The sequence below is a fragment of the Leucopleurus acutus genome (genome assembly GCF_964270905.1).
Source record: "Leucopleurus acutus genome assembly, chromosome: 7".
NCBI classification, from domain to species: Eukaryota; Metazoa; Chordata; class Mammalia; order Artiodactyla; family Delphinidae; genus Leucopleurus; species Leucopleurus acutus.
Genome location: NC_139150.1, coordinates 2,450,768 through 2,478,169, shown reverse-complemented (window position 1 = coordinate 2,478,169; position 27,402 = coordinate 2,450,768). Strand labels below are relative to the sequence as shown.

Here is a 27,402-nt window from a genome sequence, read left to right as displayed (position 1 = left end):
ATACTGCTTCGGAAAGGAGGGAGGTTCTTCATGGTCCGCGTGAGCCGGCCACCCTCTGCAGCGTCAGGTGCCGGGGAGGCCACTTCCTGAGGCCGTCCTGTGGACAGCGCGCCCTCATTTATGGAGGGCCTCCTGCACACATGCCGGCACTGTGACACATGCTAGCAGGTCCCCCAGCGAGTCCAGTTCATCCCTCGGGTCTGAGGTTGAGTGGCAGGCACCTCCTCCAGGAGGCCTTCCCTGATGCCCTCCCCCACCCCGCCCCGCATTTGGTTAGGTCCCCTGCTGTGCTCCTGTCCTCATAACACTGAGCACGCACTGGGTCCTGTGAGCTGCAGAAGTCACTTCTGGCCTCTCGTCCCCGGCACAGTGCTGGCATGTTGCGCTGCTCGCTCAACACGTAGGTGAGGACCCCCAGCCTCGTTATCGTCCCCACGCTACAGATGAGGGCCTGAGACCCCCGAGACCTCAGGGCATGGCCGAGATGGCGGGGACAGTCTGCAGCTGGATATCAAGCCGGGTTTAGCGACACCAAGCCTGGCACTCTGTCCCCTGTGCAAGGCTGTGCCACAGGCCCCTGAGATGGGGGTGGGCAGGTGCCTGGCCAAGGCAGTGGGGAGACCCCTCAGCAGGGTCCCCCATCCTTGCTCCCTCGTGCAGGGAGTCAAAGGCGGAATTCCCAGGACGCGTGAACAAGGTCGGCAGGGGCTCCATAGCCCGTGGTCAGCTGCTGCCCTCAGCTTCTCCCCACCCTCCCACTCTGCTGACCCATTCGGAGCCTCCCCGCCATCCCCGGCAGGGATGGGGACTCCTGCTGAGGGCAGTGTGTTGGGGCTGCTGCTTGGGGGTCTCCCCCCAGCTCCCAGGTGTGGCTTCCCGGGAATTGTACCTCGACTGGTGGTAATTCTGCAGCGTCTGCAGCATCACCTCTTCAAGGCTGTCCTGTCAGCGATGCTATGACAAAAATGCCATCGACTGGCTGGCTGGAACAACACACGTTTATTTCTCACATCTCTGGAGGCTGGAAGTCTGAGATCAGGCCCCCAGACGGTCGGGCTCTGGTAGGGGCTCCCTTCCTGGTTGGCAGACGGTCACGTTCTCGCTGTGTCCCCATGTGTTGGAGAGAAACAGAGAACATTCCCCAGTCTCCTCTCCTCAGGGCACCAATGCCCTTCATGAGGCTCCACCCTCATGACCTAATTGCCTCCAAAGACAGTTGCATCGGGGGTTAGGGCTTCAATGCAAGAATCTGGGGGGGACGCAAACATCCAGTCCACAGCAAACGCTAACCAGTGTGCAGTGACAGACAACCACAGAAGGCTTGGAGGTGGTGGAAGTGGGGGACTGCTCCCCCAGGAAGGGCAGAAATGATGATTATGACTGTGACCGTGAACCCACAGGCTGGGTGGACCTCCTCAACCACCAGGGTGTGTATTGCCCCCGTTTCTCGGGCAAGGAGACTCTGGGACTCAGCTGCACTCAGCATTGCCTCCTCGGTTGGGGGGGGATGGGGACCCTTGTCTGTCAGACTCAGAACAACCTTTCTTTTTTTTAAAAAAAAATTATTTTTGGCTACGTTGGGTCTTTGTTGCTGTGCACGGGCTTTCTCTAGTTGCGGTGAGCGGGGCCTACTCTTCGTTGCGGTGAGCAGAGGCTTCTCTTCATTGCGGTGCGTGGGCTTCTCATTGCGGTAGCTTCTCTTGTTGCGGAGCACAGGCTCTAGGCACACGGGCTTCAGTAGTTGTGGCTCGCAGGCTCAGTAGTTGTGGCGCACGGGCTTAGTTGCTCCGCGGCATGTGGGATCTTCCCGGACCAGGGCTCGAACCTGTGTCCCCTGCATTGGCAGGTGGATTCTTAACCACTGTGCCACCAGGGAAGCCCCAGAACAACCTTTCTTAATGCTCAGTGCTGTCAGATCTTTCCAGAAACACCCACCCAGCCATGAACGCGCTTGGGTTTGCAGTTTGTCTTGTAATTTGTGTGGCTGCTCGAGGCCGTCCTCACGCAGCTCCGTGGCTGCTGTGGCGCCGATGGTCATCCCTGACGTCCCTGATCCCTCTCCTGTGGGAGGGCAGCAGAGCCCGGAGCCTGTGAACACAGCACAAGCTGAGCTCTGCCTGGCGCTGGGACCTGGGAGGGGCAGAGCCACACCCTCCTTTGTCATCAGAAAGCCCAGGGAGAAAGTAAACACTGCGGGGCTGCAGGGTAGCCAGAGCTTCAAAGGCTCTGCAGGCGCTGGCGTCAGGAGCAAGGAGTGGGCGAGGGCTGATCCGGCAGAGGAGAGATTCTGCTGCTTGTGCCGCCCAGTGCACTGGGGTTGTGCTTGCAGTTAATAACTGAGTTGCTAAGTCATCACTTCAGAGATAAGTGTGTATATTGGAAAATTATTGCCGTGGCGTAAAGATACAACTTTTGTTCCCCTTCCCATTAAAATGGCCATTAGTCAGGGAGAGCAATAAAGCAGCTCTGAGTCACCGGCCCTCGCCAGGTGATGACTGCCGTCACCTCGCCCCCATTAGCAAGCTGGGAGTGTGACAGATGAGGAAGGCCCAGGGAGCCAATGAGCCGGAAATGCTGGGGCGGGGATTCCTGGGTGAGGCGCTAATCAGACCATCCACGTTCTTAGCCATCTCTGCTACTGTGTGTGGGTGACCATTCTGACCCTCAGTTTCGTTATCTGACAAGGGACACAGTATCACCTCCTCATGTGGTTGAGGATTCAGTGAGGCAGTGGGGTAACTTTGCAGCCCAGTGCCAGGCTGGGGGTCAGGGTCAGAGCTCAGGTTCATGGTCAGGGCTCAGGCTCACTTGAGTGTAGGCTTCTTCAGCGAGGCCCCTGGTTCTCAGCAGCTACGTAAAGTCTGAGGAGGGCGTGAAAATGCAGAAGACGCCTCTTAGAAAGGGCTTGGGGTCAGACAGCCTGGAGCCAGCCGCCTCTTACAGTTGGGTCCCCGGCAAGTGAGGTCGCAATCCCCTCATCTGGAAATTGGGGAAGATGGTCCTGACCCCACGGGATTGTGCTGGGGCCAAACCACACGTGCCGAGGCGGGAGTCGCTGCAGCAGCGGAGGCAGGTGTGTCTGGGGTGGGCCCTGGGGACCTGCTCAGGGAGCCGGCCGTGTAGACGCCTGCTGCCTGGCCCCTTGGTTCACCGTCTCCGCCACTAGGAAGAGGGAAGGGAAGAGTGTAGCGGGGGCCCTTCGGGAGGGCAAGGGCTCCTCCTGGGATGGGGGGCTCCTCCCACCCTGCCCAGTGCTGTTCTGTGAAGTGTGGGCATCCCAGCCCTGGGCCGCCCTTGGGATGCTCGTACCTTCGGGGCAGTGACTCGTGACGCTGTGGCCTCACCCCGATCAGCGGGGAGCTGTGTTGCTGCCCAGCTGAAGCTGGCTTTGAGATGCCTCCTACGTTTTGACACACCTTCATCCCACCTCTTACCTGCCGGATGGGGGAGGGGAGGCCCGGCCTGTGCTCGCCTCCTGCTGCCCGGGCAGCTCCGTCAGCAGCTGTGCTAACAGGGAGGTGGGAGGGAATGTCGAGGGGGGTGGTGAGCCGCATTCACAGACGGTGAGTGGTGGCCTGGGGCGACCCACCCCGTCAGGCTCCCAAAGCCACCATTGTGGTGGGCGGGCTTCCTGGCCTCAGGGCCTCACTTAGCAGCCCTGCTCTTCCGGGATTTACGATCCTGCGCTGCTGTCTCTTGGCCTCAGGTTGGGTGGAGGAGCCAGCCTTGCTGGGGCAGGGCCGGGGTGGAGATCTGGAGCCCCGCAGCTGGATGGACGACCTGGGTCCACCTCTGCTCACCACTTGTCAGCTGTGAATCCCCGAGCCTCAGTTGCTCCTCTGTGAAATGGGAAGGTTGGCAGGAGTGTCTCCTGGTGGAGGGGGTGTTTGTTTTGGGGAATAAACAGGAATAAGCCTGGTAAAGACTTGGCCGGGGGGAGGCCTGGATGCACGTTAGCTGAGGTTGTCAATGAAGACGGTCAGGGCAGGGACCTGGAGCTCCGAGTGGCGTCTCTGCCTCCCCGGCTGGCTCTGCCTGGAAGCTACTGGGTGGCCTTTGCAAATCACTTACATCTCCCTAGCTGGGTTTTAGGTTTCCCATCTGCAGATTGAAGAATTTGGACCAGGTGGTCGCCAAGCTCCTTCCACTAAGGATTTTACGTTTCCTGACCGATTCCTGCAAACCCTCCTCGTTGGGAACAGCTCCAGCTCAGGGTCTCCCTGGTCCTCTCCCAGCCCTGTGATCATGGAGCGCTTGCCTCGATGTTATGGGTCAGACACCATAGACAGCCGGTGCCCAGGGACTCTGGGATGGACACGGTGTGTTGCAGGCGCCCCTGAGCCTCATGGCTGGGCGGCTCTGCGTGCTCCGTTCACACCTGACCCCTCGCTGTGTTCCATGAGGACGGGATCCAGCTTCCCTTCCAGCCTCTTCTTTCCTGGTTCCCAGGGTTATGGAGTGCTGCCCCCGGCGTTTCCTGCTCCGGCTGGGTCCTGGGCTTCCTTCTCCTCTGGAGTTATGGGCGCTGGCCCATCACCCTTACACACTGGCCGGGGCAGCTGGCCACCTTAGCTGGTTGCAGTGGGGAGGGGATGGTGCCGGGGGACGGGGGCTGCCGCTCGGCCCTCCTCTTCCAGGTCTCCGGAGGGTGTCAGGATGGAGGGGATATTAAATCTCAGCCCCCCGCCAAGCGTAGCCTCGGAGACACAGAGAGGGCAGGGATGCTGGCGGCAGAGAACACGAGGAGATACGGCGGTGGCCCCTGCCCCCTTCCCATCTCCCCTCTTGGGCTCAGTGTAGTGGTCAGCTGGTCTCAGAGGCCCCGGGCCACGTGCCGTCCTCCTCTCCAGGCTCCTGGCCCTGGACCGTTTACAGCTGTGACGTCCCTGGGGGCTCTGCTTGGCCCCCTCCCCAGGGGCTTCACCAGGCCCTTTGGGTCTGTCCTGTGCGCCGTGGCCCGGGACTCTCAGATGTGATCAGAGCCAGGGGAACGCCAAACTAGGTCACAGCCTTTCATTCCCAGTAGGAAATTGAGGCCCGGGGGGTGGGGTGGACGCTCAGAGAAAGGGCTGAGCAGAGAGCGGAGCCAGGGTCCAGCCTGTCCTCCTTGAGCACCCACCTTGGGTAAGGTGGGGGCCAGGGCTGTCTCCTGGCCCCGGGGAGGCGGCTGGGACACGTGCTCAGCGTCGTTGCTTTTGTGGGGCCTCCTATGTGTTTTAGGAGCCGAGCTCCAGTGCGGTCCCCGCCACCAGCGGTGAGACCTTGGTCCTGTCACCGTCCCTCTCTGGGCTTCAGTTTTCTCAACTTGTAAGTTAGAGCAGGGCGGCCCCCGTGGTGGGTGTGGCTGTGGAGACGGAGGAGTGTCCACGCACAGAGGGCGCTGAGGGCTTGCCAGGCGCTGGCTCCGCTGGAGGTGCACTGCAGGCAGAGCGGTGTGAGCCCACCGTCACAGGTCCGAGAGGTCCCGGGGCTCAGGGATCCCTCTGTGTTGGGTCGCAGACATCAGCAGCTACAGAGTCCGAGGCGTGAAGATTTGGGCTGCTGGTCGCTGAGGCTCGGGGTGGTCTCTTCTCCCTGCGTGTGAAGGTCTTGATCTGGACCCACCGAGCGAGGAAGTGCAGCTAGATTTGGGGAATTGTTTCAGATCTCACTGAAAGCTCAGTTCAAGGGCACGACAGAGCAGTGGGCCAATTCTGAGATATCCACGGTCTTTGCTCTCTTAGCCTAACTTTTTCTTTCCTCCGAAATCACTTCCAAGCTCCCACCCTCTAAAGGCTACCAGACCCTCCCTCCGAGCACTCCCCTCCCAGGTTGCTGCGGGTCACTTGGCTCCGTGAGTGGCATTTTTTCCTTTTTCATTCTGTATCGCTGTCTTGGGGCTTGGGGTCTGGCTCCCTCCCATCTCCCCGCATCCTTTTGGCACCCTTGAAGGAAAACCCCATCTGTTAGGTACCGCGGCACTGCTGTGCAGAAGGCGGTGGCTACGAGGTGACCGTGTTCCCCACTGGCCTTTGTGTCCCGGCCTTCTAGTGGCAGAGCTGGAACACGGAGCTGTGGTTGCCCGTGGTTCGTAATGAATCGCTCCTTGCGGCCGCTTGTCATTCCGAAGGCAACAGCACAAGTGTTTCTGACCTTTTTGCTCTTGATGCGGAAAGAGGAAGAAAGGAAGGGCAATGCCGGCCGAGCTGGAGAAAGCAATTTATAATGATTTGCTTCTAAATATGCAGCCGAGTGAGCTGTAGATTTCCCCGATAGGTGAGTTTCCGGGCAACGTATTGAAATGAGTTTGATCATCTGGCCCGTTTTGTCTCCTCGGAGCTGCTGGTGTGTTCGCGGATGAGTGGTTCTGGCTGATAAGAAAGTCCTGCTGGTCTGTGCAGTTCCTGCTTAATGATTCCTAATGACCGAGGGGAGCTGGGGCGGGAAGCCCACTTGTCAGCGACTGGGCAGCCGTCCGGCCCTTTTAAAGGCCGACTTGTAGCCACCTCTGTTCTTGCGCTGGATCGTCTCTGCCCATTCTTAGGGTCACGTTTTGAGTTGCAGGGCGGTGACGTTTTGTGTGATGACAGCAGAGCTGCCGTGACGGATAGACCTGGGCTGGGCTGGCTTACACGGGAGGTGGCGGAACAGTTCAGAGAGTTTCCCAGTGGGCAGAGAGTGTGTGCGCGTGCGTGCGTGCGTGTGTGGCCTCTGCTCCACGCAGGCCTTCTGGGATCCAGGCTGATGGCGGCTTTGCCACCTTTAAGTGGGGCTTCCAAGGTCACCCCAGGAGCAGGGCGGTTCCGTGAGCTAGGTCTGCAAAGCAGCCTGCTTGATGTCTGTTCCCAGTAACTGCAGGCGAGGCTGGAAGATGTGGTCTGGTGGGGCCTGGAAGAGGAGTTGGGGGTTTTTTTGCCCACTGCGGGCTCCCGTGTGGAGTACGGTGCAGCTGATGGGAGCACGGGCTCGGCTGACACAGACTGGGTCCAGTTCCTAAGTCAGCCACTTACTGCTGGGTGACCTGGGGCAGGGTTCGTGTTCTCTCTAGTCCCCAGCGTCTGCATCTAGTAAGTGGAGAGTTGGGGGAGAGAACCTTCCATACAGGAACCATGTTTGCGCCATGCCAATCCTATGACACTTAGTAAGGGCTCAATAAACAGTAGCTCAGGTTCTCATAATTAAGAAGTGGGGATTGGGAGGCAGGTTCTCATTGGAACCTTTGCTGTTGATCCTGTCTGTCCATCTGTCCGTCCACCCATCCACCCATCTGTCGATCTGTCCGTGCATTCATCCATTCATCATCCACCTACCCATCTGTCTGTCTGTCCATCTGTCCACCCATCCAACCAATGGATCATCCACCCATCCCCCATTCACCCACCCATCTGCATGTCTGCTCGTCCACACACCCACCCGAATCCCCAGATATCCTTTGAGCATTCTTTAAGTCACTCTGTGATTTAGGCCATCATATAAACTCGGTGAGCTGCAGTTTTTTCACCTGTGAAATGTGAAGAGGCAGCTCAGAGCCTGGTTTTGAAGGTCAGATGTGATGCCAGCCCCAGAAGAGCTTGGAAAAGCTGACCATGGGACATGAAAGGTGTCGATTGTCTGGGATGCCTGAAGCTGTCTGCATGGAGCCCCTAGAACCATGGCCTCTGCTCGCCCTGTAGGGAAAGGGGAAAGCATGGAGGCTGAGAGACATGTCACGGACCCCTCCCCCACCCCACCGAAGGTACAGCGGGGGGGATAACAGAAGGTTCTCCTCTCAGAGCCACAGCTGACTGTGTAAGCTTGAGCGAGTCTGCGGGTCACTGGGCCTTGAATTCCTGTCTGTAAAATGGGGCCACAATTTCAGTCCAGCCTATCTCATGGGAGGGAGCCTCCTGGGGCTCTCGCAGCTCTGAGATGGCGTCTGTTGGGGAGCAAAGTGGCCCTGAATCTGATCCACCCTCTATTACGTCCCGACCACGAGGCACGGTGCCTGCACTCAGCCGCGCGCATTAAACATTTGATGAGTGACTAAGTCAGAGAAGCTAAAATCATTCATGTCCTCTAGACTGAAACAAAATTTTCATGAGATCATACTTAATTTACTTCTGTTTTCTGGTATTGTCTGTCCTGTCCTATCCCATCCCATCTCCCCCACCCCCACCCCTTACCATCCCATATCATCCCATCCCACGCCATCCCATCCCTTCCCGTCCCGTCCCATCCTTTTCCGTCCCATCCTATCCTACTTCACTGAAAAAATGCCGTTAGGACCCGTCCAAGTTTACGCCTCACCAGTGGGTCACCACCTGCAGTTTGCAAACTCTGCCCCGGAGCAGTAAGGTGAGTCCTCACCCGAGTTACAGCCCTTGCTGGGCAGGAGGCTGACTGATTATGGCTGGGCCTCCTGCAGCCCAGGGACGACCCGAGCAGAGGAGGGTGGCAAGCCCGGCAGCCCAGAGCTGTCTCCGCCCACTCGGGGCCAGGCCCTTGAGGCTGCTGTCTGGCTGCTTCCCCATGCAGGTTTCAGCAGAGGCTTCAGCAAAGGGGTAACGGGTCCAGAGCTGCCCGGAGGCCTCGGGATGTCATCCCTGTCTACCCCTGGAGACCCCTGAATGATGCTGCTTTTTGGAGTCCGAGATCCCCTCTCTGTCTCCTCATCTCTCCATCTCTCCCTCGGCCTCTGGCCTCCGTCTGCCTCTTCAGCCCTTGTCCTGATCTCCTCTTTTTAAGTCGTAACAAAGGCGCGAGCCTGAAGCCAGGAGCTTCGCCCTCTTCCTGTGTTTTCATCCGAATAGGGGGTGGGTGAGGCAACCCGTAATCACCACGTGGATCTCCTCGCTCCCCTGGTTGTGCAAAACCCCCTTCTGTGAGCCGTTTGTGAGCACCTGCTGCAGGCCAGCCACCTGACACACGTTCCGCCGAGTCCTGCAGAGTCACATGAGAGACACGCTTTTCTCCCCCATTTCACAGACAGGCAAACTGAGGCAGGGGGGCCGGATTTGAACCCAGGACTGTCTGGGCTCTTCCTCCCCAGCAGACCATCTGGCTGCAGCCCAGACCCGCCCTGGTGGCCCCCAGCCGGGCCCCACACATGCTCTGCTTGGGCCACCTTCTGAGGAGGAGCCGCCACCTCTGTCTGAGCCTTTGCCCTGGGCCCGGGGGTCTGCATTCTAAAGGTCCTCCCATGCACGTGTGGAAGCTGATTGGCCACCGGTGTCTGGGAATCTGTCTGCCTGGATGGAGGCCAGGTGGAGAGCTGCAGGGTCGAAGCAGGCCACGCCTGGTGGCGACGGGGCCAAGACTGCCGTCCAGGGTCCAGACCCCGGACCCCGGCCTCCCAGCCTCTGGGCTGTCACACCCGTTCTTGTTCCTTCACCGAGTCTTAAAGGAGCTGAAACATTAAAGGTCACAGTCAAGACGTAGATGCAAGTGAACAGCACAGACAGCCGTGGCTTTGGGGAGTTGGCCGTGCACGTTTCCCCTCCCAGCAGGACTGGTCCCCGTGGGCGCACACCCTTCTCCTGTCAATCCCCTGCCCGGCCCCTGCACACACGTTTCTTTGTTTGCCTGGAGCTGAGGCTCCGTGGGCCCAGGCGGGAACAGTTGGTGGATCGCTGAGCCCAAAGGTCTGAGCCGCTTGTATGTGGAGGGAAGGGGAAGAGGGAGGGAGGAGGGAGAGCAGGTGCCGTGTCTTTTCATTCATTATCAGGGATGCAGATGAGAAATGGAGATAAAAGTTGGGGAAATGTCATCCTTTGACATTTACATTTTCAGAGGAGTTGGCAGGGACTGTGGGCCAGGAGGTTTTTCATCATCACGGGAGAGTGATGCCCCTGGGGAAGCCCAGCTCCTCCATCCTGGGAGTGGGGCAGGCACCGGCCAAAGGTGCCTCGGGAAGCCGCTGAGGTGCTTCACGCCCCCCACACCCCTAACCTTTCACGCGGGGCCAGTGCCCCTCATCTGACCCCATGGCTCTGAGGGGTCCCATGTCTGTTCCCAGCAGCTCCTGCCCTGGGCCTCTGGTCACTGGAGTGAGGTCCCCCCTGGTGAGACCTGAGATTTCCCTTCTTGCACAGACACCAGCCAAGAAATGCACAGCCCACGCGGAGCGAGGGGCAGGGCACCTCCGGCAGAGCTGGGACAGTTAATCCTGTTAACCCCGTTTAAGGAGCTGCTCCTGTCTGGTGATATACATCCAGAGCGGAGCCCTTTACAAACTGCTAGTGACAGGTTCCAGCCTGGAGCAGAGCGACTGAGAGCTCAGGACTGAGCTTTGCTGTGGTCCTGGCAGCAGGAGAAGCCATTCTGTCCGCTGGGACTGTGGACACGTGGACGCAGGGACCGGTCTCCTGGCCTCAGCTCACTCCGCTGTGGCAGTTCCTCCCTGTCCTGGGCTCCACCTGTATGAGACTCGGCCTCGGCCCTGACTGCAGGTTGGCAGACGGGTTTCGTCTCCTGTGCCGATGCTGACAGGCTGCTGGTGCCTTGTGTGGACTCCGCAGGAAGGACTCTAGGCCTGTGTCTGGCTCCACGCGGAGGAGTGCGGCAGTTGATTAGTAATGTCTGCCACGGTAGGCGTAGGAGAGGGGTGGCCTGTGTGCCCTCTAGTTGCTAAGCCCTTTGGCCCTAACACTTCCAGCATTCTGTCTAGTAACTATAAGGACATCAAGCAACATTGCTTTAATTTTTGTTCTTCCTAAATATTTAGAGCCCTTGAAAGCCAAGAATAACAGCAGAAGCCAAGTTGCTCGTTGTCTGTGAAAGGCCTCTCGGAGCACACAAGTGTGGGAGCCCTGGCTGGGCCAGCTGCACAATAAACCCATTGAGTCTTGTCTGAGAAAACACAGAAGAACCCTGTCATTCTTTGCATTCATAACTTCCGTGCGTCCCGGCCCCTGAAATAGAACCCCTACCGGAAGACAGCGCACAGCACTCAGCTTGTTGGCCCAATCTGCCGTCTCGCCAGCTGAGAAAGGGCCCTTCTGTATGGTTTGGGGTTCTCTCCCCCTCTTTTTTAAAAAGAAATTGCTGCTAGAAGGAGAGCTGCCCACAAGGAAGTCTGAGGCGTGTGTCCCGGATGGGGGACTTCGGGAAGGTGACCTAGCCTCAGTTTTCCCGTCTCCCAAGTGTGCACAGCAGGCCTGGCCTTTAGGGGTGTGAGGATTTGCTGGGATGATGGCCATGAAAGGCCCATCAGACTCAGTTTCTGAGACAGCCAGCGCTCAGCAGAGGGTGTCTGTGACTTTAGCAAGTGGTCATCACGGGCCACGTTCATGTTCCTCGTCCTCAGACGTGCACCCACACCCCCCCACACACCCGCACCCGTGCACACGCAGCTGGCTCTCAGAGTCGCGGCTTGCCCCTGCCTCCTCGGTGCTCAGGTGTCTGGCACGGCAGGTGCCCCGTCAGTCCTGCCGGGAATCGTGAGCAGCTTGTGTGAGCTGTGAGTCATTCTCGGGTGTGTTACGCTGTGTTCGGGGTCAGTCACCGCCCTCTCCTGGCCTCCATTACCCCGTGACCATCTGTGGAGCCTCACCCCTGCTTGCCGCTGGTCATTTTGGAGATCTGTGGAATGGCCACGTGGAGGCCTCTGAGGCTGGGAGCTGGGTGGGTCCTGCGTATCTGGAGGGGGCTGGACACAGGGCAGGACCGGGTTGGGGCAGGGGTGGCAGATGGAAGTGCTTCTCGCCGAGCACTTCGGGAATTTGAGTTTGACAAGTCTTGTCCGTCTGGGGAGAGCCTGCTGGGATCCCCTCATGAAATCTGAACCTGGGCTGCTTCGTTTTCCCTCTATACTCCGACCCCCCAGGGCGCCGGGCATCTGTTTAAATGGTCCTACTGGAGAGAGGAGGGGCTGGAAGGGAAGGGAGCATTATGCTGGGATGTTTGCGTCTACGCTGTGCCCTGGGCTGCTGTGTCACCTTGGGGAAATCTCTTGACCTCTCTGGGCCACTGTTTCCCCATCTCTGAAATGTATCAGCACCTACTCGGAACAGGAGTTGTTATTAATCACATGGTAACTTGCAGAACAGGAGCCTGGGGTGAGCACTTTGTAGGCATGATGTCTGAGCAGACAGGCTCTCAGTGGCCCCAATGAGGCAGACCCTCTCCTGGGGGAGAACGAGACTCAGGGAGTGGTTGATGTCGGAGCCCCGGGAGTCGGCAGAGGCGGGCTGTGAGCCCAGCCCTGCTCCTCTCCAGGGCGCTGCGCCGGGCGTGCGGCAGCCCTCAGCAGATATTAGTGCACCAAAATGACATATTTTGCACGTCAAATACAAAAGAGGTGTCTTGCCTAAAAAATCTTATGCTGTGTTTTCTTTTGTTATTGTTTACCAAGATGAAATGGGCTCAGTGAACTGTTCTCGACACCTACAAAACACTTCATGACAGTTTTATGATGACTTTAGGCTTTCTGGTGAAATTACAGAAGCATCTTTTCGTCTCCCCCCAGGTCATCTCGGCCGTGTCGAGGCTCTCCCTGCACAACTTGGCTCAGACCAAAGGGATCAGGTGAGCTTCGCGGAACGCGCGCTGCTGAGTGCCTGCCCTTTCATCTTCATCCGCCGCCCGCGTGCCCTGTCGCAGATATTGGAGTTTTGAGCAGACACCGTCTGCCCTGTGTCTTTCTCATGAATTTTCAGCATGTTGTCGGGTTGCCTGTTGGCAGCGGCTGGAAGGGGCGGGGAGGAGGGGAGAGGCTTCAGCTCACACCGGGGAAATCTTGCAGCGTGTTACTGATGGCTGCAAAATCTCTCTCGATTTAGGTAATAAGATCAGCAAATTAATCCTTTCACAGATCATTGCCTACCTAAATGCATCAGAAGTGGGTCTTGCCTCGCATGAAGTAGCAGTGTTTGTTTGCTGTGATGGGGCCGAGCCAGGGGACCTGTCTGCTTGGGGCTGCGGGCCTCCCGGCAGGAATCTCTCCACTCTCGGCTTTAATTCTGCTTGGATTGCAGAGAATCCCATGGCCCCCGTTGGTCTGATCTCTCGTCCCTGACACGTGGACGTCGTGGGGCGAGGGGCCCTGGAACTGTGAGGGCGGAGGGGGTCAGGGGAGATGGGGGAATGGGGGCATGCCGGCCACGGGGGAGGGGGACGGGGCGGCAGCCCCAGGTGAGGACTGGTCATTGTATAGTCTGACCCATGGATTGGGGTCACCGAGACCAGGTTTCCATATCCGGTGAGGACAAGCACGGGGCCTCCCTTCCTCGATGTCCCTGGGGATTGTGGGCTAGCAGGGGGGGGATGAGAAGCTTGGGGGGGCAGAAATAGCTCCTCCTGCGGGTGGAGTGGATGGGGTCGCACCTGGCTGGGTGCAGGCGACTTCGCGAGGGTGGTGGAACTACGGAGGGGCTTCCCCCTGGTGTTGTCGTGGAGGGGGCGCTGCACATGCGTGGGCTGGGGGTCCCAGGACCAGGGTGCCTACAGCAGTGGGACCCTTGGTGGGGCTGTTTGCCCAGGTCCAGAGGGTCACCGGAACAGACGCAAATATTAGGGAACCCACCCAGAACCTCTTTCTCTGTCGGGTTCTCCAAGGACTCAGAAATTTCATTGAATTGAGGATTTTTTTTTAATGTCAGCTGAAGGATAGGCTGTTTAAAAATGTTTTTAAGCTGCTATTAAACACATATTCGAGAATATTTATAACGCGTTTAGGGTATAAGGAATAACATTAAGACGAAACCCCTGTACCCACCACCCAGCCTACGTTCTAGAACTTCCGCTGTGAGGCCCCCAGTTGCATGGGCTGGTTTTCATTGTAGCTTTTGTCTGTAATAGGGACACGTTAAAAATGTTTAATTGAGAAGAGCGAGTTGTTTCCGGATACAAAGACAGCACGTGGATTTTTGTGTTTTTCCCAGAAACGGTCGTCCGTTCTTTCCCCCGCTAGCCCGGGACGACAGGCGGTGTTCCGGGTCGCCTCTCACCCGTTCCAGCACATTCTCCACCTGTGTGCGTGTCTGCATGTACACGTAGGCGGGAATGAAGTCCTGCCACAGAAGTTAGTCATTTTCTCTGCTTTGTCACGTAGCGTGAGAATGTGAGCTTTTCTCTCAATCCATTAAACGTCCTCCCAAACAGGGGCCTGCTGCCAGGGAGCCCCGTGGTGCCCCTGGGGCGGACGAGCCAGCTGGCTGTGCTTGGACCCGGTCCTGCGGTGGCCTGAGCACCGTGCCAGGCTCCCCACGCCGTGCCCTGCCGTGCCCGAGGCCCGTGACCGAGGCTGGGACCGCCCTGTCTACAGGCTCCTGGAGCCTCAGTTTCCCTGAGGGTTGACAGCCAGCCATAGGGTCTGCCGGTGGCTTAGAAGGTGGTGAGGGGCCTGAGAGCGGGCGTGTGACCTCTGGTCAGCGTGGAGGCCCCTGGGGGACGGGGCGGTGCCCTCCCTCCTGGCCTTCTCGCCCCCATCCCCCCATCTCCCCTGACCTCTCCGCCCCCATGGTCCCAGGGCCCCCGCCCCACAACCCAGGTGCCCCCCAGGCTGCTCCCGTGGTGCTCTCCGAGGCTGGCAGGTGAGCTTGGAAACCTGCCCTCTCCCCTCCCTATTCCGGGAGCCGCCCGGGCAGTGTGTGGGCACAGTGGCCCCCTGGATGGGGAATGAAGACCCCAGCCCTGAAGGTGGCCGCCCCAGGGCGATGGTGAGCAGAGAGGGTTGCGATCTGGGCTGCGGAGGTGGTGAGACCCGGCTGTAAACCCTGCACCTGTTGGCTGTGTGCCTGTGTGGGAAGCCCCTCTCTGAGTCGGTGCATGGGATTCACCCAGGGGGCTCATCAGGGTTCATTCAGATGCGGCACGTAAATCCCGAGGTCAGTGTTGGCCCATGGAAGGGCTCAATACATACTGTAGTTTGTTGCAGTGATGTAACAGGGTGCGTCGGGGGCCCCCAAGACCACCCTCGCGTCTGACGATTCGCTGGGACTCAGAGAACTCAGCAAAGCTGCTCTACTGAAGATTCTGGTTTATTATAGCAAAAGGAACCAGATACAATTAGCAGATGGAAAAGGCACATAGATTGGCGTCCAGGAGAGACGACGCACGAGGCTTCCAGGTCTCCTCTCTCCGAGGAGTTGCGTGGACAGTGCTTCATTCTCCCAGAACGATGTGTGATGTCATGGGTGAGGGTTGCCAGCCAGCGAAGTCCCCCTGAGCTTTGGTGCCCAGGTTCTCGTTTGGGGTGGGTCCTGTAGACATGGCTGACTGCCCACGTGGGTGACCTTAGCCTCCAGCCCCTGCAGAGGTCGAGCTGGTACGGTGGGGCCCTAGGCCCCCCATAAACCCCATCATTTCCCAGACTCTGTGGCTGGGCCCAGGGCCCCCCAGGTAGACAAAGATGCTCTTATCAGCAGGACATCCCAAGGGCACAGAGGTCCCTGCCGGGAGCCGCGGGACCAGGGCCTGATCTTTCTTGAATGTGCAGGGTGTGGGCAGCCCAGGTCTGCTGAGTTAACCCTTTACTGCACACGGGGGAGGGGGAAATGAAGGGGATGGGGGAGGTGTTTGCAGACAAAAGGAAGAGGCAGGACCTCCCGGGAGGAGCAGAGCCTTTGCAGGAAGAGCTGCCCTGCTCACCTGCATCTCCTCCTCGTCTGTATCGCTCGGTTTCCCCTGTGCCCCATCCCCACCCTGTGTTTCTTCTCCCTCCTTGTCTGAGCCCCAATCCAGAACTTTCCCAGGGTCCCTTCCCTCCGCAGCCCCCTGGGGACAGGACCTCCATCACTTCACACGGCTCACCCACCCTGAGCCTGGGAGGCAGGCTCCGACTGCCCCTGTAGCACGACGCATTTGAATCGTCTCTCCTCGTGCGCCGTACAGGTTGAGTCTTCGCGGGCAGTTTACCATTCTGGGAGCCACCGGCGCTGACACAAAACGCTAACTGTGCTCCCTTCCCTTAAGAGCATTTCACAGTGTTGTTAATTAGCAGAAGGTGTTCCTTTAGCCAAACCCTCTTCTGTTTTGAAAACCCACAGACCAAGCCTGCAGCCCTGCCGAATCTCTTCCTCTTTTCTTTCATGGCTGGATAGGAGCCCAACATGGTCCTTCAGAAAAATGATCATTTTCACAACACTTGCTCTGTGCATAATGAGACGATTTTCCACAAAAGCCCCAATCATGCTTCTCAGAGGCAGATGAATAGGAGACCTAATCTAAGAGCCGCACCCTGGTGCTGGCTGGGGGATCAGGAGTGATGTGTGTGTGCCGTGGGGGTGATCCCTGGGGAGCCACCCAGCTCAGCGTGTGGGGATGTGGGTCCTTGTCGCAGCCGGAGCCGGCCCTCCAGACTGAGGGATCATCACGGCTGGGAATGGCTGGGAAGGAGGAGACGGTGAGACCGTCTCTGCGGCTGAAACTGAAAGGTGAAGCCAAGGCGCCCCCCGCCGGCAGAGGCCTCATCTGCCAGCCACCTGCTTGTTGAGTGACCTTAGACAGGGAAGCTCTTGGACCCTCTGTCTCTTCTTCTGTAGGCTGGGAAGGCTCTCCCTGCCATGCAAAGTTGCCATGAGCCCGTACACTGCAGCGTGATTGAGTGCAGCCCCTGACACTCTGTGAACGCCCACGGGCTGCTGGCTGGGTGGTGGGCCGACAGGTGGCCCCCCAAAAGATACATCCACCTCCTAACTCCTGGACCCTGTGTGACAGGGAAACGGTTCTCTGCAGGTTACGTTTTTATAGATGTACTTACATCTGTAGTTGTAAGAGGGCGGCAGGAGGGTCAGAGTCAGAGGAAGGAGGTGTGATGACACAGAGGAGGTTGCAGTGATGTGGCCACGTGCCAAGGAACGCGGGTCGTCTCAGAAGCTGGAAGAGGAACGGATCCTGCCCTGGAGCCTCCGGAAGGAGCCAGCCTTGCTGACACCTTGATTTTAGTCCCTAAGACCCATGGCAGACTTCTCACCTTCCGGAACTGCAAGATAGTAAACCCGTGTCGCTTGGGGCCACTGTGGTGCTTTGGGACAGCAGCAGTGGGAGTGAATGCAGATGGCGTGGGACAGGAGCCTTAGGAGCGGGTGGGGGCCTGTCGTGGCGCCCTAGGCGCGTGGACGTCTGCACACACGCCGCGCTGGGTCCGGGTGGTGGGCTGGGCTCTGGGTCCTCACTGGGCTGAGTGCTTCTGGGAGCAGGGACCAGCCTCCTTCCTTGATTCCCTGGTCCTAGCCCAGCCCCACCACCCTGTCTCGTGCCCTCTGGCTTTTTATTGAGTTGCACTAAACTTCACCTAAGCTTCGTCCCTTTGAAGTGCACGGTTCGGTGGCAGCTCACACACGTTCAGTGTTGTGCCGCCATCGCCCCTGTCTTACTCCCAAGCGCTTCTCACCTGAACGGAGGGATCCCACCAGTTGGGGCAGCGGCGCCTGCAGTGTTCCTGATCCTGCCTGGGGCTCTGTAGAAGGTTCTAGAAGGGGAGGGTGCTCATCATGGCAGAGGCAAGGCTGGTGGGGAGGGAGCTCCTGTCTGGGAGGTGTTGGAGGAGGGCGTGCAGGCAGGGGAGGGTGGGCAGTCAGGCCTGGTCAGTTTGGTTTCCTGTGTTTCAAGGACCCCGGAGCTGCTGTGACGTGGCAGCCGAGGCTGGTGACCCGCTGTCACTGGGGGGGGGGGGTGCTTCATGCCTCAAAGGGGTGCATGTTGTGTGGGCCAGGCCCTCGCTCGAGGGAGCAGGTGCGGATGGGGCTCCGCCTGGCCTGTCCCCCCACTCTGGCCTCGCAGGTGTCCTCACACAGAACCCACCTCAGAATCAGGAGGGGCAGCTGAGGCCAGTGTGGGGCCCCCGCCTGGCGAACAGAGTGGTCACAGCGTGTGAATTCCTTTCGCATTCTCCTAACAAGGTGACACCTGCTTCCATGCAGGGCCCCTCCCGGGAAGGAATCTACTGTTGCATTAAACCTCCTGCTGAGAACCCTCTCCCCACACTTGGTGACAGTGACCCACACTCGGGGAGGAGGGGACAGCCCTGGGGCAGCGGGGAGAACCCAACGCTGGCCTTGGCGACACCAAGGCCGTGTCCTGTCCACGCTGGCCACGGGGACGGAGCTCCCGGGAGGCACCACGGAGCCTCTGAACCTTCCCCACCATCCAGGGCCTGCAGCGTCCTTCCCTGGACACCTGAGTGCTTGCCACCGGCAGCTGAGCCTGGGCCCCATCTGTGAGTGGGGTTGTCCGGAGGACGGCATGGAGGAGGTGGGCCGCGTGCTTGACAGACGGTGGCAGACGGTGGCCGGTTGACTCTTCCTGAGTCCGTCGCCACCGCAGACACCGGGAGGGCCGCTTCCTTTCACCCGTCACTCACCCCTGTGCAGAATTTTGAAGGAGCGCTGTGTCTGCTTCTCTCTGCCGCTACCACTGTGGGCACGAGAGCTGGAAGGGGACACGTTTGTTCAAAAAGAAGTTAACTGGCCGTTTCCCGCGGGGCAGCGGGGAGGTAATCCGTGCTGGAGGGGGTCAGGAGAAGCGGGATGCAGCCCGGCAGGCGGGCCGTGAGTAGCCAGCTGGAGCTTCCGCGCGGGCGGGGGTCTTTAAAAAGACGCAGCGCAGCTGAATGGCTCTCTGCCGCACTCCCAGATCGTCGCAGTCGTTGCCGGTTAGACGTGCCCGTGCTGTCAGTTTGCCCACAGAACATGTGCATCTGGCCGAGCTAATGGGCTTTTATTGTTGTTCCCTCCCCTCCCCCACCCTCACTCGCTCCCTCCCATTCACCTGCCCGGCTGTCCTGTCCATCCAACCCACCATCTGTCTGTCCGTCCGTCCATCCTTCCTTGCACCCCCTCATCAGTCCACTTACACATCCACCCATCCGTCTGTCCATCCCTTCTTCCAGTTGCCCGTCACCTGTGCCCTCATCCGTGCACCCATCTGTGCTTCCGCTTCTCCGTCCACACCCCGTCCTGCCACCCTTCCTCCATCTGTCCTCTTTCACGTAAACGTCAGTTGGTTGGTCTCCACGTGGTGCTCTGAGGTGGTCAATGGCTGGCAGAGTGATCCCCAGCACGGAGCAGGCCCTCGACAGTGTGTTGCAGTGGAGGGCGGATGAGGAAGTGACCCGGCCGACTGGGGGCGGTGCTGGGGCGCTGGGTCAGTTTCTGCACGGCCCCAGCCTCCATGGCCTCCTGGGTAAAGTGGGGTCAGAGTGGTAGCCCCCTCCCTGGGCTGTTGTGAGGATTCACAAGATGGCCGTGACAGTCTCAGCACAGGGCCTGGCACGTAGTAGGTCCAGAGCGCTGAGGGACAGGAGCAGGAGAAGGACCCTCTCTGCATGGGGGATCTGCCCGCACCTGTCTGGGAGGCTGGGAGACTTGGGGCAGGTCGAGTGTGAATCTCCCCATTCCGGTTCCTCGGCTCCCACACCTGGCCCTTCATCCCCCACGTTTACACACGGGGAAACTGAGGCCCAGAGAGCTTCCCGAGCAGGTGGTGACGGGGCCCAGGGAGTCATCTGCTCATTCATTCATTCCTTTGCCCATTCATTCATTCTGTCAGTGCTTGGGGATGCCAGCAGCCCTGCACAGGTGCTGGGACACGTGGGGGACCAGTCACTGTCAGGTGCGGAGATGGACACTGGACCCCGGTCACAGGCAGCCGTGTGCAGGGCAGGGTGCGGGGAGAAGCCGGAGCGCGACCCCAGGCCACAGGCACGGGGTTAAGGGCCTAAGAGACCCGGGTCTGGGCTGCCGGTGTGGTTTTTAGCAGCTTTCTTAGCCCTGGGCGTTTCCTGCTCTCTGAAAAGGAGCCCGGGGCGAGGGCCAGTGTGGAGTGGCCCGAACACAGTTCTCAAAGCGAGGCCTGAGGACGCTGCCTCCCAGCCCTGGCTTCCCATGGGGCGCCCGGTGAGCCCGCAGGAGGGCAGGTGTCCTGGGCCGAGTGGTGGCCCCAAGAAGATATGCCGCCGAACCTGTGAATGTGAGCTTTGGGGAAAAGTCTTTGCAGATGTAATTAAATTAGAGATCTTGAGATGAGATCATCCTGACTGCCCCGTGGGCCTTAAGTCCAAAGACAGGTGTCCTTATAAGAGGCACACGGAGCAGGGACCCAGGGACAGGGGAGGGACCTGGAGACGGAGGCGGAGGCAGAGACTGGAGCGACGCTGCGAAGCCCAGGACCGTCTGGAGCCCCCGGGAGCTGGGAGAGGCCGGAGGGCTCCCCACAGAGCCTCGTGTGGCCCTGCCTGCCCCTTGATTTCAGGATTTGGGGCCTCCAGCACCAAGAGAATGAAGTTCTGTTGTTTCAAGCCCGGGGATGTGGGTTTTGCTGGGCGGCGAGCTCTGGGACGGGGCCCAGGCAGGGGTCCCTCAGCCTCTGGCATCCCCGGTGCGTGGGGGCGCAAAGCTGCAACTCCTGAAAGCTGAGCAAGGGCCCCCAGGAGCCCCGACCCGGCCCCAGCACAGCCCTTGCCAGCCTGAGACCTGACAGCCGAGGAGGAGGCCAGCGGCTGGCAGGGAGGTTGGGATTCAGAGCCCCCCTCCAGTTATCAGGGATGGGAGGTGGGCCCCCAAGGACAGTGGTGTCCTCACTGGCAGGTGCCCTGTCCCCAACGACATGCAGTGTTGGGGGCTGTAAGAATGTCCTCGGGCACTGGAGCCCCAGCCCCGCCCCCCTCCCCAGGCTTGTCCTTCCCTCTAGGGAGCAAAGACTGCTTCACTCTGTAACAGGCAAAACAATCAAACGTTGCCTTCTCAGCAAATGCCACCATTAAACATTTATTGGGCAGCTGTGTAACATTATCCGCTCGCTTTCAGAGACGGAGAAGGAAATCTTGTCCTGTTTTGCAGTGGGATTTATCCATATGCAGAAGGGATGTGAGGTCATTAAAAATGCTCTGGAACAGAATGTGACATCGCGGTGTGGCCGGCGGTGTGGGGGGATGTGGCCCTGCTAGCCACCAGCCCCCGCCCCCCAAGCCCAGCTCTGGGGCCACCAGGTCAGCGCTGCGCTCTGTGCAGCCCTGAGCTCTGCTCCCAGCTGTGGCCGGTGGGAGGGGACCGGCCGAGCCAGCGAATCAGACCTGCCGCCTGGAGGTGCAGCATCATCTGCAAACGGTGTTCTGGTGCTTTGGGGACATCCAGTTACACGGTGTGACAGCAGCGCTCGGGTCAGCCTGAGTCCCGCTCATCTCACTGTCGGGAGAGGGGCTTTGGTAATAAAGGGACAGTCCCCCCGATGTCACCTGGGTCATCCTTCCCACTGTGGGTCTCCTGTCGCGCCCCTCCTCTGTGCCGGCTGCTGCTGCGGTCAGGATGAACCAGGCTCCTCAGTGCCAGCAAACAGCCCCGAGTCTCGATGACTTGCTGCAGTGACACGTGTGTGTCGGCCGTGTTCCCCTCCACGCCACTTGCCCCCAGAGCCAGGCTGACAGACGGCCTCCTGCTGGAACAGAGTGGCCACCGCGGCAGGGGAAGGAGACCCAGCAAGTCACCCACTGGCTCCTGCAGCCCCGCCCCGTCGGTGAAGCCAGGATGTCCAGCGACCGGAATTCAACCTGCCCCGCTGTGGGATGCTGCCCGTCCCTGCGAGGAGGGACTGTTGTGTCCCGCTCTAGAGATGAGGAAACTGAGGCCAAGAGCCTGGGGGGCTGGCCTGAGGTCAGGCATTTAGGGACTGGTGCAGTGAACTCAGATACGGCCCCGCCAGGCTTGCCTCGGAGGGGCCCCTGCACCGTCCAGCCCTCGGTGGGGGAGCCCGTGCCACCTGAGCCTGCCCGCCGCCCGCCGTGTCTCCCTCACCTCCGGCTTCACGCTCAGGCACCGGGTCCCAGCCACCGGTCCCCACCACCATACGCCTCATTTTTAGGCAACTTGTGGCGATATTTTGACAGGAGAGAAGGGACCCTTGGAATTGACCGTCTGTCTGGCTTCCCTTGACGTTCCCTGCTTCCTCCCTCGTGGTTATCGGTTTTCCTTCTTTTATTTTTATGGATTCATTTATTTAGTTTTTAATTATTTTTAAGTCTCACGAGCCCCGCATTCAACCCCCAAACTAGAACCTTCTAGCTCACAGGGCAGAAGGAAACGTATGGCCACCTGCTGCTCTCCCGGGTCCTGGCCCCGGCGGCCCCAGCAGGAAGGATGGTTAACCACCGCCCTTAACTTCGGGTCTTCCACCTCGTTGCTCCTGTAAAATTAGTCTTATTGTATCTCATGCGTAGCTTTGTTCAGTCCCCGTTGTTTTGGACCTTTACTACAGAGTCACCAGGTGTGAGCTGACTCCTGGGATTGCTGTTGTCACGGCCGTCACGTGATCGGTCGGGTCGTGGTGTGCAGTTCTGTCCTGTGAGGCGCGTTGGCCTTTCCGGAGCTGCTCCTGTCCCCCGTTTCCCATCCCCCCCCCATCGTAGCAGCAGCGACACACATGGGGCGGAGCCCTCCCCATGGGTCAGCTCACAGAACGCGTACCTGGACCCCGGGAATCAGGAGTCAACCCCATTTTGCAGGGGAGGCTGAGGCCCCGAGAGGGCACCTCTAGCTCAGGGTTGCCCAGCCGGTTGGGGTGGAACTGGGACCTCATCCTCCCATACTCCCGTGGGAGTCATCTGGGGGTCAGGGGTCCTGGGGCATGGGCCCAGCACTGACCCAGGCACAGATCCGCTGCCCGGGGCATCTCTGGGCCCTTCCAGCCTCAGGTCCTGGCGGAGCTGGCCTCTGGGGGCGGGGAAACCAGCCTCGGGTCTCACCTGCTGACCCTGGGGGCAGCTGAGCCTCACTTTTCCCTTTGGGGTCACTGGTAGGGAGACCAGGGCAGGCCTGTACCCTGCTCGGCACTGGAGGGTCCGGCCCTCCACCATGCGATGGGATGCGGGGCCGCCCAACGGCCGAGGCGTGGTCCTGGCCCCGCCCCCGGTGGGCTCGGCGGCTGCAGGAGGCTGGGTGCCCTGCCACTGAGCTCCCACGGGCCCTGCACGTCTCTCCAGCTTGGGAATCTGACTGGCAGTCCGGGAGGGGGGTTTGGATGGGATGGGCGTCCGGCTCGGGCCCCTCCCAGGAGGGCAGCAGTGAGGCACCAGTGGTTCTGATCAACGCCGAGGTCTGGAGCCGGGCCCTGAGGCTTGGCTGGGCCCTCGGCCCTACAGACTCCAAGGTGAGCTGGACGGCTGGCCCGAGCCCAGCCCTCCCTGCCCAGGGCCACCTCCAGACCCAGGGCTGGCACCATCCAGAAGGGCTGCAGTCCAGTCCTCTGCTCTGAAGTAGCCAGGCCGGACCCCCGGGACACGTGGGGGGCAGCGGTCCTGTCCGTGCCCTCACACGAGCCCAGAGCAGCCTGCTGCCCAAACACTGGCACGCACCTTGCCCTGCACCGTCACCAGTCGTGTGCACCTGCTCCAGGGGCATGAGTCTGAGGCTACGGCGGCAGAGGGAGGGACGGAGGCCCTCAGATGCAGTGGTCAGTGCCCCTCTCCGAGGACGTGGCCTCGATCTGGCCGGCCCCCTAGGTGTGAGCAGAGCCAGTGTGGACAGGTCTGGGCATCGGAGGCCCAGGCAGAGGTGCTGGGGGGTGGGGGCGGGGAGGGGATGTGCTTGGTGTCCCTGTGGGATGGAGAGGGGCCGGGGTGGGAGGAAGATGGTGTTGGGAGGGGTGGGCAGGGTGGGGGGTCTCTGGTCTCTCTGAGTGGGAGGGGAAGCCCTGGGGGTCGTTTCAGCAGGCAGTGGCCTCTGAGATTTTGTCTAGAAACTGCTGGCCCCGTGTGGACTGCAGGGGCTCCAGGGTGGAGGCCGGGACCAGTGAGGGGCTGCTGTGGGTGTCCAGGCCGGAGAGATGGTGGCTCGGGGGAGGGGAGCGAGAGCCCGATAGGCCACAGGAGGGGCTGGCGGTGCAGGGAGTGACACCCCACCCACCCGCTTGGCAGGTCAGTCCCTCTGGATGACCCAAGAGCTGCAGCCCAGATGCTGCCGGACGCCTGGGCTTCCTCCCTGCTCTGACCCCTCTTGGGAATAGTCCTGGCTCCAAGCCCGGCTCTGTCACTTCCTGGCTGGTCTCTTCGGGCAACTTTCTCTACCTCTCTGAGCGTTGGTGTCCTCATTTGTGATGAGACAGTAACCCCCATCTCGTGGGGGGCTGTCGTGACTGACGGGGAAACCTGAGGACACCCCCATCCAGAGGCCTTTCCTGGACCCCTCGTTTGTGAACTGGGGGGAGGGCTTGGATTTCACTTGTGTCCTTTCAGCAGGGTGTGTGTGCTCCTACGTCCACCCTAGACCCTCAGCCCGGCGGTAGGAGCTTGGCCTGATTGCCCTGGAACAGTCCCCTCCTCTGGGCAGTAGGTGGAGGGCTGGCCAGAACTGCCCCAGGAAGAGGACCTGCTTCTCTAACCGGAGTCCGCAGACCAGTCTTCCAGCTGGAGCATCACCCACCCCAGCTCTGCCACAGAGATCGACTAGTGATGCCTGCCCCGGCCAGAGGCGTGGGGAGGCGGGGGTGATTGCAGGCAGGCCCGGGTTTGCCCTCTCGGTCCTGGCGGACCCACCAAGGGGAGGGACCCTCCCTGCGGGCCTGCAGAGGCCTTCTTAGGACTTGGTGGAAGGGCCAGGGGCTGACCCTTCACTTCCCAGCAGACCGGCAGGAAGTGGGGGGAGGGGAGAGGAGTGCCTCCAGCTCTGACACCCCAGCCCCCCAGCCACCATCTGTTCTCGGAGGTGGGAGAACGTGGCTCAGAGAGGGGAGGGGTCTTGCCTGAGGTCACACAGCGGCTTGGTGGTCTCTTCAGAACCCCCACTCCGGGTCCCCCCAGATCCCTGAGGAGGGTCCCCAGCTAGTCCTAGCCTCCATGTATCTACGAGGAAGATCTGCTTTTTTAAAAAATAAATTTCTTTATTTTTGGACGCGTTGGGTCTTCGTTGCTGCACGCGGGCTTCCTCTAGTTGTGGCGAGCGGGGTCTACTCTTTGTTGCGGTGCACAGGCTTCTCATTGCGGTGGCTTCTCTTGTTGCGGAGCACGGGCTCTAGGCGCGGGGCCTTCAGGAGTTGTGGCATGTGGGCTCAGTAGTCGTGGCTCGAGAGCTGTAGAGCGCAGGCTCAGTAGTTGTGGCGCACGGGCTTAGTTGCTCCGCGGCATATGGGATCTTCCCAGACCAGGGCTCGAACCTGTGTCCCCTGCATTGGCAGGCGGATTCTCAACCACTGCACCACCAGGGAAGCCCGGAAGATCTGCTTTTCTGACACGTCCCAGCGGGTTTACCGTCCAGAGCCAGCAGTGTGGACTGGACACCCACCTGGCACAGCCAACTACCGGTTCTTCTCTTTCTGACTCTCACTGCTGTGCCCGGATGTGACCCAGACGGGCCACTGTCACCGTGTCCAGTGCGGCCGGGCCGTGACCAGGGAGCAGGGGGAGGGTCAGGGGGCAGCTGGGGCCCTGCTCTGCTGTTACAGGCCTCACAGGGCCAGAAGGGGCATTTCGGGGAGCAGACAGCTTTGCACGTGGAGAAGGAGAAAAGGGAAGAGCGTTTCCAGTAGCCGCCCGGGTGTTCCAGGGTGTAGTTTTCCATGCATGCTCAGAGCTGCCCTGTTGGGGGACCCCATCCCTGCCCCGCAGCCGATGGGCTCTGGAGCCTTGGCCAGAGCCACCCGCCTGCCCGGCCTGCTTCCTCCTTGGAGCCGAGCCTGCCCCGGTCCATCCCCTGGGGCCCCGACTGCGCTTGGGCGCGGCCAAGGGACCCTGGCGCATGAGTGAGCAGTGCGGAAACTTTTTGTGCAGAGTCTGCTGGTGAAAACGGGGCTGCAAGTGGCCTTGGGCCTTGGGCTGGAAAGAGAGGCTGTTGCGGGGCGGGCCGTAAGGGCTGTGGCTCTGGGAAGCCCCTGTGCTGGCTGTGTGACCTCTCTGTGATGCCTCTTGTTCCCCGATGGCCTTTTCTAGAGCGTTCCATCCGGGCGGGGCCCTGGCAGGCCGCCGGGATTTCCCGTCTAGGCCAGGCAGGTGTCCCCTGGGAAGAGGTCAAGGTGGCATGAAAGGAGAACAGCCGAGTGGCTGCAGGGGACTCGGCCCCGCTGATCCGCTGGCCTTTCCGCTCCAAACTGCAGCCGTTCCGAGAAGCGGGCCGGAAAGTCAAGAGTCTGTTGAGCATCGCAGCTGCTGAGAAACCGCGTTCCTCTGTCTCAGCAGCAGCTCCAGGCCCCTCCCTCTCTCAGACAATGGGATGGCGGGAACCAAACCATTCTTTCCTGACCCAAGGTCAGTGTCCCCCTCTGCCTCACTAGGGTTCTGGAAGCAAAGGTTGAAACTGCCTGGCTGGCATCTGGGGGTTCACTTGGGTCTCCCCCGGTCGCCTGGAGCCGCGGCCACACCTCGTCCCCCGACTGCCTCTGCAGACGTCACAGGGGGACCTCGAGACCTCCTACCTCTGTGCTGACTTGGGCTTAAGGTCCTGGTGGTGGCACCTGGGCCGGCCCATCCATCACTCCCTCCCTCCGCCTTGGTCCCCATCGGACTCCTGCCCCACCTGGCCCTTCAGCTGCTTCTGCTCTGCCCCAGCCTGTCTGAGACTGCACACCCCCGAGTGTGCCCGGGGTGATCCCCTCTGCCCAGGCCGCTTCCTCCAGCCCCTCAATCTTGACCATCACCTCACCTCCTTACGGGCCAGGCCCTGTGGGAGGGCACAGCCACACCGCACGTCATGAAGCTTCATACACGGCCTGTGTGTGGAGCAGGTGGCTTATTTTTAACTCACCCATTTTACAGGTGAGTTAACTCAGGTCCCTTGGCCAGCTCAGGGGCCAGGAAGCTGTGTGGCCCGTTCCAGCCCCCCGTCTGTCTGACGCAGGGCTGGAGCTCTGAACTCAAATTAGACCTTGCTCTCCAAGTCAGCTCCCCGGCATCTCCTACGGGAAGCCCTCCCGGTTTCCCTTTCCTCCTCCTGCCGTCTATACCTTTGTGGCCGTCCCCATGCCCTTTAGCCCTGTGTGGCCCTCGTGGTGGGAGTGGGTGGAGGGGCCCGTCGCAGCCCCTGATACGGTGGCCTGTCTGCATGGGAGTGTGGTGGGCTGGAGAGAGGGACATGATCCCTTGCTTGTTTGGGCCGTCGGGCTGTTGAGCTGGAGAGCCGTTTTTAATAAGCAAAATCCAGTGCTTCAAGGCCTCCCTGCCAATTAGCAGGCGGCACCCAGGTGACTCTTTGAATAATTAAATGGGCCTCTGCCAGGGCCTTCAGGCTGCGGTTTGATGTGCCTTTGAAGTCTTCCTGGCTGCCGGCTCCCTGGCAAAGTGGTACGTCGCGGGGTGTGGCCCAGTGCCCTGTGGGCCGGGTATTCCCGGTCCCTCCCGCCCACCCTGCTCTCTTCCTGCTCACCTAGCAACTGCCTGGGCCCCCATCACCCCTGGTGAGGTGAGGCTGAACCCAGTAGTGTCCCGGGGCCGGGCCCCGTGCCAGGCCTTCCGCAGGCCCACTGCACCTAATTCTCAGGCCATTTTCGGAAACTGTGTCCTGCCCGACTGGGGGAGCGACCTCTGAG

General features: G+C 60.3%; 1 protein-coding gene across 1 annotated transcript in view; it reads left to right on the top strand.

Annotated features, from left to right (window-relative positions):
- VAV2 (vav guanine nucleotide exchange factor 2) overlaps positions 1 to 27,402 on the top strand; it is a 178,767-nt gene that overhangs the window by 83,314 nt on the left and 68,051 nt on the right. Inside the window, exon 3 of the mRNA XM_082842727.1 lies at positions 12,425 to 12,483. Coding sequence (XP_082698853.1) covers positions 12,425 to 12,483 — 59 coding nt within the window. The remainder of the gene's footprint in view (positions 1 to 12,424; positions 12,484 to 27,402) is intronic.